The following is a 9,283-nucleotide window of genomic DNA, read 5'->3' on the forward strand; positions in this document are numbered from 1 at the left end:
AACACGGAGGACGGAGATCTCTTTTTCTCCGCCTCTTCTCCCCGCTGCAGCCTGGCAGCTGATCTCAAAGCACGCTCCCCTCTCCTGCAGGGGGGCGTGGTCAGCTGCAGCTCACAGAATCAGCCCCCTGCAAAAACAGGGCTGGAAAGAGCAAATAGAGCTAAATGAGGCATGGCTAAAATGCAGGATCTGTTTGGTATTTTGAAAAAATATATATATTTATATACTTTATATAGGTATGGCCCTACAATATTGTTCAAATATAGCATGATATGTCCCCTTTCAGGCATTATTAAGGTAGGGTTAATGTTGCTCTCGAAGTGCCCCAGATTGATGCTTTTAACTTCAATATTTCAAAAAGAATCTTCCCGGACCCCCCTAGAGGAGGCGACGACCCCCTAAAGAATGTTTGGTCCACCCCCACTTGTAAAAAAATATCGCTTTACCCCTGCAACCCCCCCCCCCCCCCCCCCCCAACAACTCCTGGGCTAAGCCCCGGATCTCCTGCAATCCTAAATCCGCCCACTGATCTTTACCCCACCAGAGGGGTGGATTTCCAGTGGATTACCAGAGCAAAATGTAATGTACATCTTATTTAAAATGTGTTTCAATATAAATAAGATGGCAAAGTTTGTTAACTGAAATAATACACCATTTTTAGCCTTCATGGCAAATCAATTTTATTTTTCATTTTTTTGTCATGTTTGTGGTGGCCTATTTAGTTTTCGACCAAATGTTGATGACATAAATGTTTATGCTCATAAAAGTATCACAACAAAGATTGTCAATCACGAATGTAATTTAGATTAAAGAAAAAATATCTTCAACAAAAAAGTCCATCATCTGTCATCACCTTTCAAAGTAATTGCGGACAATAGATGTCTCTGCAATGTGGTCTCTTGTCTTCCTTGTATCTTTTTTCATGTCCACTAGATGGAGATCGGTAGGATTAAAGCACTGATATTCAGGGTCTAGTAATCTTGAAAAAGTCGTAATCTGGATCAGTGAGATCCCATCCTGAATTGCTTTGAACTCCAGGGACAAAATCTGGCCGATTTGTCTGATCCTTGATCACAAAAAAATGGGATTTCAAATCTGATCGGATCTGATTGAGATTAAAAATGTTGAACTCCTGGGATAATTATTTCGCAGATAAACTAGTAACCCTGCCCCCTTTAAAAAGAGCCATAATTCCATCAGTACTCTTTACCAAGCTCCAAACTAAGTTAAATATCTCAAAGAGTGTAGAAGATATGAAAAAATATGAAGAACAAGTTTTTATAGCTGAAGGTCTTGTGATCATTTTAAAGTTGGAATGAAGTCTCTTGCTGAAAGTTTGTGGAAGGAGTAGCATTTGGCGCACGGTGTAGTTAAAAGAGGATTTGAAGGTTCCTCCCATTGAGTTACATGTTAAAAAAGAGTTTAAAAAGCTGAATATTTCAAAAAAGTTGAAAGTTTCCCATCATATACTGAAAAGGCTGAATATTTTTGATATTTGAATGGTTTCTGTAGCTGAAAGTATAGGCTGAAGTAAGTTATCGGACGGCAAAATATTGGTTGGAAGAAGAAGAAGAAGAAGAAGAAGAAGAAGAAGAAGAAGAAGAAGAAGAAGAAGAAGAAGAAGAAGAAGGATTTGAAGAACTATAGTGGAATGCTGTAAACAGTATTCACACTAATAAGAAGAAGATTAAAGAAACAGAATAACTATAGTGGAATGCTGTTGTACAGCGAATTTGCACTAAATATTGGTTGTTTGTTTTATGTTCAAGAGTTCGACACAGACCAGCAGGATAGTACATTACTTCGTATACGTCACTATTATCCAAAGCGACGTATACTCATTACTGTTTTAGTACAATGACTCTCAAACATATGGAAGGTTTATAACCATTCCTCCAAATGTTGTCAACTGCTTCTGATATTGTACTTTAGTATCCGTGAAGACATGTATTTCCTTCTACAGTGTTGCTGCTGTGTAATCTAGGCCTATTCAGTATTTGAATGTTATCCAAATACATAGTTAGCCTTGGCAATGGCAAATAATCACCCACAACATGTTAATTAATTATGAGCTTACAGTGTTTTAATGTTAATATATATATAATAAAGTTTTGATATTAAAAAACATAGGCTACGTCTAAAATTCAAAAATGAATTAAACTTCTCCAGTGGTGTTGCTTTATTCAAGTATTTGAATGTCATCTGCCAATGGTAAATAATATTTTACATTATTTAAATTACTGAAAGCGTTTTATACTTTTGATATTAAATCCATACATTTAGGGGTGGGCCCCTGATTACAAGTTGTGTGTCAGCTGTAACATATCTAGTTTTTAGACACAAACATTATAAGCAGTTGGCATTTCAACTTAAAAATATATTTTCAAGGGGCGTTTGTTTATGGGCTCAGAACAGTCTCATAATACACTTATGCACACAGAAGGATTCACACTTGTATTTCATGATCCGCAAAAGGATTCGCACTTGTATTTCCGGATCCACACTTGTGTTGTTCAATGCACACACAAATGTGTTCCGTTTCATATACATGTAAATAAAATACAAATACAAAAAAAAGTTTTACATATGTATTTTTGATCCTCACATATTTGTTTTCCGTTTAAATCCCCTGAACCTGCAAACACAAACCGCTTTCATGACACTTCATATACGCATTTTGCACAGTCCGGTCAGCTCGCTAAACAGAGGCCGGAGCTTCAGGTGATCATGCAGAGCTGCGTGTCTCCGTCAGACTCAGCAGCTGATCTGATCTCTCTCTTGCGTCCGGTTATACTTCACTCGCGTTTATGTCCATATCGATCAGATCCAGCTCTCCTGATCAGCCTTTATAGAGAGCACCGATCAAACTATTAAGAGTGAATATTGGCCGATAATGACCGGCGGGGCTCCCCCCGTTGACAGTTCACTGTCACTGGCTTCGTAGTGCACTGATCGATTAGGCTAAGCTAACCTGTAGCTGCTCCCTCCACACTCACAACAACTTCATACAGACAAAATAAAGCAGCTGTATTCGCCATACAGGAAACACACATTTAAAACGGGTTTGCATGTCGTTTTTGTGTACACAAGCATTCATCAATGGTTTGGAAAGTGGCACTGTACCATAATAATATAAAGGCTTGTATTTGCGTGCATTTCCTGTTCGGAAAGTGAAAATGTTATTTGTATTTTTTATTTTTGCCATATTTTATCCAATATGCTCCTTTAGATATCTTTTTTCTTATTTTTCCTTATAGCTTTGTGAAGCACCTTGAGATGACGTTTGTCTTTAAAGTGTGCTATATAAATCAAATGTATTATTATTATTATTATTATTAATGTACTTAGAGTGGAGGTGTCCCGAGATTAGCGCCTGCAGGCAGTCTCCATGGACCTGTCAGCTCCGGACTGCGCAAAATGCGTACATGAAGCGCTACGTCATGAACGCAAGAAATCTACCCTCGTGGGGGCGCGCTCATGTGATTGACTTAGAATTGAGGAGACATCTGATTGGCTATAGAGAGACAAAATTACAAGTACGAATCGGCTGACCGTCAGGGGAATCTCAAAAAACCCACACACGAATGCACAGCGATCCGTACACAGAAAGCGGTTTGTGTTTGCAGGTGCAGCGGTTTTAAACGGAAAACAAATATGTGTGGATCAAAAATACATATGTAAAACTTTTTTCTGTATTTGGAACTGTCAACGGGGGGAGCCCCGCCGGTCATTATCGGCCAATATTCACTCTTAATAGTTTGATCGGTGCTCTCGATAAAGGCCGATCAGGAGATCTGATCGATATGGACATAAACGCGAGTGAAGTATACACAAGTTATTGAGCCGTTTCCGCTCTACATCCTGAACTCCTCCCTTCGATGCAATGCACTTCCGTTTTGGCGGACTGGGTTTGTTTTGCTAGCTAGCTCCGTTGTGCCGACAAAGCACTGATATCGCAGAGACAAAGAGGATATAACAATTACAACATGAAGAAAAGTGGTTCGGGAACTACGTGTGCGGTAGTTGGTTGCAATCACTCGAGAAAGCACCTGAACGAGTGGTTAGATAGAGAGTGCTACGACCACAAACCAGCACCCAGCACCCAGCCATGTTGTTCATTAAAAACAGATAAACACAACAAATACTGCATGCATTGTATTTTTTAATATTATATATGAATATTTTCATAGTGATGTAATTGTGTGGGCTGCTTTTATATTTTAATTTGTAATACCTGTTAGGATTAAACATGTGATCTTTCTTGTTGAAGCCATTTCTTTAGTTTCCTCTCAACAATTAATTCATTCAGTGTTATTTATGTACAGTATGAGCTTAATATGAATGATGAACTGTGTTAAAAGAATTTGTAGCACTCTAAGGAACATATGAAATGCAATAATGCAATAACAGTGCAATAATGAAATTAAATTACATCAAACTTTATTTTCACTCAAACAGTACAGGCACATATGATATATTGCACAGCATAAAGAGATCATGTAAATTGTGCATTATGTAAACAACAGACAACTGTTGGCTCCTGTGGGCATGACCTAAATAAGGCAGTTTATTTTGGTTTTAAAATGCTGAGATATTTACTGCAGAACTGTAACCTTCCCTCAACAAAATCGTCAACAATTTTCGGGAGCATGTGGGCAAAGTAGAATGTGCGCAGCCTTATGATATGCCTTCAGACTGTCCATTGCTTTTCCATCTATTGCCATGGATTGAACGAAGTAGGAGCAAATTTTGCTGTACGTTATGCTGGGCCACGTCGTCATGTTATCCTCCCAGTTTTGCACTGAATTCGGGTGGGGGAGAGTAACGCCATCTCCAGTCAAGTAGAATCGTGTTCCCAAGCTAGCATCACTGTTAGCATCGAAATCGCTGTGTTTACACCAGTGCCCGTCTGACTGTTTACACCGGTTTACACCGACAGACGCTGTGCAAAAGACTTCCGGCGGAAATGAAGTGCATTTGTGTAGGGTTATGTCGCTGCCCGTGTTTTGGCGCGTAAACTTGTCTATAACCGGACGCGAGAGAGAGATCAGATCAGCTGCTGAGTCTGACGGAAACACGCAGCTCTGCCTGATCACCTGAAGCTACGCCCTCTGTTTAGCGAGCTGACCGGACTGTGCAAAATGCGTATATGAAGTGTCATGAAAGCGGTTTGTGTATGCAGGTTAAGGGGATTTAAACGGAAAACAAATATGTGAGGATCAAAAATACACATGTAAAACTTTTTTTTGTATTTGTATTTTATTTACATGTATATGAAACGGAACACATTTGTATGTGCATTGAAAAACACAAGTGTGGATCCGGAAATACAAGTGTGAATCCTTTTGCGGATCATGAAATACAAGTGTGAATCCTTCTGTGTGCATGAGTGTATTATGAGACTGTTCTGAGCACATATTTGTTGCCTAGAAGCCGGCTATGTTACAGTCAGTGTTGGGTGTAACGCGTTACAAAAGTAACGGAGTTACAGTAATATATTACTTTTTGCTGTAACGAAGTAATGTAACGCATTACTAATGAAATGTGGGTAATATATTACCCGTTACAATTCTCAGTAACGCAGTTACAACACATTTTAACCCGAAATTAAATGGTGTTTTGTTTTTTAAGAATGTACTAACATAGCGAGACATTCAGACACCGGACAAATTGTGCGGGTAGATTAATACACCTGGTATTTACCCTTCACGCTTCGCGTCGAGATCTTCGGGGAAGTTGAACGTTATGCAGCCATTCAAAAAAGAGAACGTAGCGAAAAATACAAACAACAAATTGTGTCAGGTGCGCGTGACCTGCTCCGCTGCGCGTGCATCATTTCCAAAGTGCTTCCACAGCAGTGACACACATCTGATCTGTTGATAATCATTTATATGAAAATGGTTAAAGCAACCATCACTAAACGCCAGCAACACTGCATCTACTGCAGACAGTAGCAACAGGTCAGATGTGGACATCACGTTACCCTCCGTTGTGGACACTAGCTTACTCCCGCCTGACTCGCCAGCCCCGGAGCAGCAGTCTTCGTCGCCCGAAACTACGCCGCCCCTCTGCGGCCCGCAGGTGCCAGGTATATCTAAACAACTACCCGCCTGTACAGTGGGGTAAGGCGGTCATTTTGCAGCTTGTGGTATAAAAATAGACAATGGCTAGAATATTCATGTGAAAACAGTACCATATTCTGACATGCCTGTAGAAATGTTGGGTCAAAAATAATGCATACAATAGCACAGATGCCTTCACCACGAATGGCTACAAAAATATCTCATATCCCAAGCTTATAATCAACGAGCTGATGTTGCAGCTGAAATGTTCTCCAGGTCACAAAGTCAACCTCACATGATGATGCGATATCAGTTTTCAAGCACAGTAAATATTCTCTTCCCAGCGTATATGATGGGACCAAGGTGATGATGTAGTAGGCTACATGGTTTTAATAATACTTTTGCCTTTCAATGTTTGCCATTTCAAACCATGAGCATGGTTTAAATAATATTTGCCTTGATTTACAATATGTTAACCTTCATTATAGTCCTTGACAGCGGTCTGTACTGCTGTATTAACAACGGGTCACATGTTAAGAATTTACAATCAGAATCGAGTATTCAACTAAGCCGTGTAATACAAGTTGTTAGTAGCCTTAAGGGCCTACACAGTTGTTATGCTATACCACATTACCCTTCACTGGATGCATAATGAGCTGCACTAAACTACATTTTAGCATTTAAAATACCTAGCTATTCTTTTGCGGTTATTTTGGTGAAAGTAACTAAAAAGTAACTAAAGTAGTGTAACTCATTACATTGCAGAGACAGTAATATTGTAATGTAACTTATTACTTTTAAAAGAGAGTAATAAGTAATATGTAATATATTGCATTTTGGAAGTAACTTGCCCAACACTGGTTACAGTTGACAGGTAAAGGCAGCTAGTTAGTATCTTTGAATAACTCCCACTAACAGCTAACTAATGCAAATTGTTATTTGTGCAGGACAGCAGCTGCAGTTAGCTAACGGAACGACAGGCTATACTAGCTATACTAGCTAACCTAGGAGCAGTGAAGCACTCGGGCAGTGGCGTCCCTTCGCGCTCGTGCTCTGTTCTGATGTGACCCGTCAGCAGCGGGAATATCCGCCTACCTCCCTCCTCACAGCCCAGCTCCGTGTCTGAGAATGCCTCCAGGTCGTCTTCCTCGTCGTAATAACCGACAGCCGAGTCTTCCTCCCTGCTCTGCGCTGAGTCCCTCTCACTCGCCATGCTCACTTCTTCTCCTGTCCTCCAGTTTTTGTTGAGGATTTAAGCCGCTTGTGGTGCACAACTTTCCCTCATTGTCACCTGATACTTGAGACTGAGAGCCATGCTGCTGAACTTTCACCCCCCACACACACACCCACACACTCCAGTTCTACCCGCTGCCTGCTCTGGCTTTATGGATGAAACATAATCAAGTGGGGTGCTTCGGCATGGTGTAATGAAAGATTAAAAATAACTTGAGAGGACAAGCCAAGCTTTTAAATAGTTTGCTTCTTAAAATAACTCTGAATGCCTGAATATGTTCCACCTCCTATTCTAAAGAAGTGTAATGTGGCCAAGTTTGTATGTACATGAAATCTTCAAAAGTGACAAATATGATTCTGTAAAGTTATTTTTAGAAATGTGTCCCATCTTAGGGACAAAAAGATTTTTTAAAAGGTCTCCATTATTGTATAAAAAATGATCACTTCTTAATAAGAAAATAAATTACATTCAATATAAAGTCCCTGGTAGATTGTAGGGAAGAGAGCAGGCAACAGTAACACTTTTCAGAGAAAAGTCGTTAAAAAAAATGACTTTACAGACAAAACATATTTTTTGATCTGTTAATACCAGGTGCTTTCTTGTACAAATGTAGAACGAGCTTGTGTGGAGGCTATTTTTATATAATATTAGAAAGACTGATTCTTATTAGTACATTATAAGCTTATTTTGCTCATTTATGTGGCTGTGACTTTGGAGAAAAATAGACGTCTTCAGATTGCAATACTAATGTAGCAAGGTCAGGTGCAGACAGTGGAAGAATACAAAGAGTTATTCATAAACAGGACATCACTCCGGCCTTGAGCTTTGGGTGAGCTCCACTCCCACACATTGCTAAGAAGCAGCCTTATGAAGATTCCACTTTTTCTGTAGAAACGTTAACGAAAACAAATTATGTATGATGGCGTAGCTGGAAATTCTGGGCTCCATGAAAGAATCTATTTGTGGGCCCCCAATCCATGCGAGTGCACGTTATTTATTGATGAAAACGCATAATATGGTTTTTACCTATACATTCGGATCAGCAGTTCAGCACCTGAACTGTTGGTGGGTGAGCCTAGTAAAGGATGTCGCATTCCGTTCATCTTCAATGAATGGACCAATGCAATAGTCTACCAAAGAACCTTGAGTCGCACTAGCTAGGCATATTTTCCCCTATTCTTGTGACAATGTTTTCTGATACTCAACATACAAAAGCTGTTACTTGTCCTGTCTCTCTGTAATCCCATCTCCAACACAAATAGTCTACTCAAGCACACTATTAGGTTGACAGACACTTACATTTTGATGTGCTCTGTAGTATACAATCGTTCCCTGCTTGGATATACCTTTTACGAAGCAGATTTTGAACTGTCGCGGGCAGAGCACTAGCTTTTTTGCTGAAGCGGCCGGGTTTCTGCCTTTCTCAGCAGAGTGCTAAAGCCCTACCTGTTACACGCGCAAGTAATTCGAGGAGGCGCGAGTTACAAGTGTTGAGCTATTGGTGGGGACAATTCAGGATTCTTGGTTACTGGTGGGGTCATGACCTTGCGTCCACTCCCTAAACGACACGATGAAACCCAACCTCGAAAACCCTGTTGAAGTTAATGAACTGTAATGGACTGCAAGAAATCAACATGCACTGACTATCAACTTTATCTTCTGTCTATTTAATTGAAAATTACACCCAATACAGGAACGAACAAACAAAAAATCTCAACATTCTTTGACTTATTAAATTAAGATTTGAAACACACAAGGACAAAGTATAAATTAACTGAAGATTTGAAAACAATTATAAAACAATAAACTCTCATGACATAAACACACTTACAACAAACAATGAAACATGTAGTGCTAGAGGACTATGCATCAGATAGTAATTGTTCACAATGTGGGCTGTAGCCTATCAGCTTACTAAAGGGAAACATCGCACAATCCTGTCAGAGACTGGATTTTTATCCCTAAATCCCGAACGCCAATCGCCGGA

General features: G+C 39.8%; 1 protein-coding gene across 1 annotated transcript in view; it reads right to left on the reverse strand.

Moving 5' to 3' along the window:
- The window catches only part of LOC307047229 (ras-related GTP-binding protein D-like), a 25,372-nt gene extending 17,946 nt beyond the window's left edge, over positions 1-7,426 (reverse strand). Inside the window, exon 1 of the mRNA XM_079694063.1 lies at positions 7,158-7,426. Coding sequence (XP_079550189.1) covers positions 7,158-7,275 — 118 coding nt within the window. The 5' untranslated portion in view covers positions 7,276-7,426. The remainder of the gene's footprint in view (positions 1-7,157) is intronic.
- Between the last annotated feature and the right edge of the window lie 1,857 nt (positions 7,427-9,283).

The sequence above is a fragment of the Notothenia rossii genome, assembly GCF_949606895.1.
Source record: "Notothenia rossii genome assembly, chromosome: 7".
In the NCBI taxonomy this organism is placed as follows: Eukaryota; Metazoa; Chordata; class Actinopteri; order Perciformes; family Nototheniidae; genus Notothenia; species Notothenia rossii.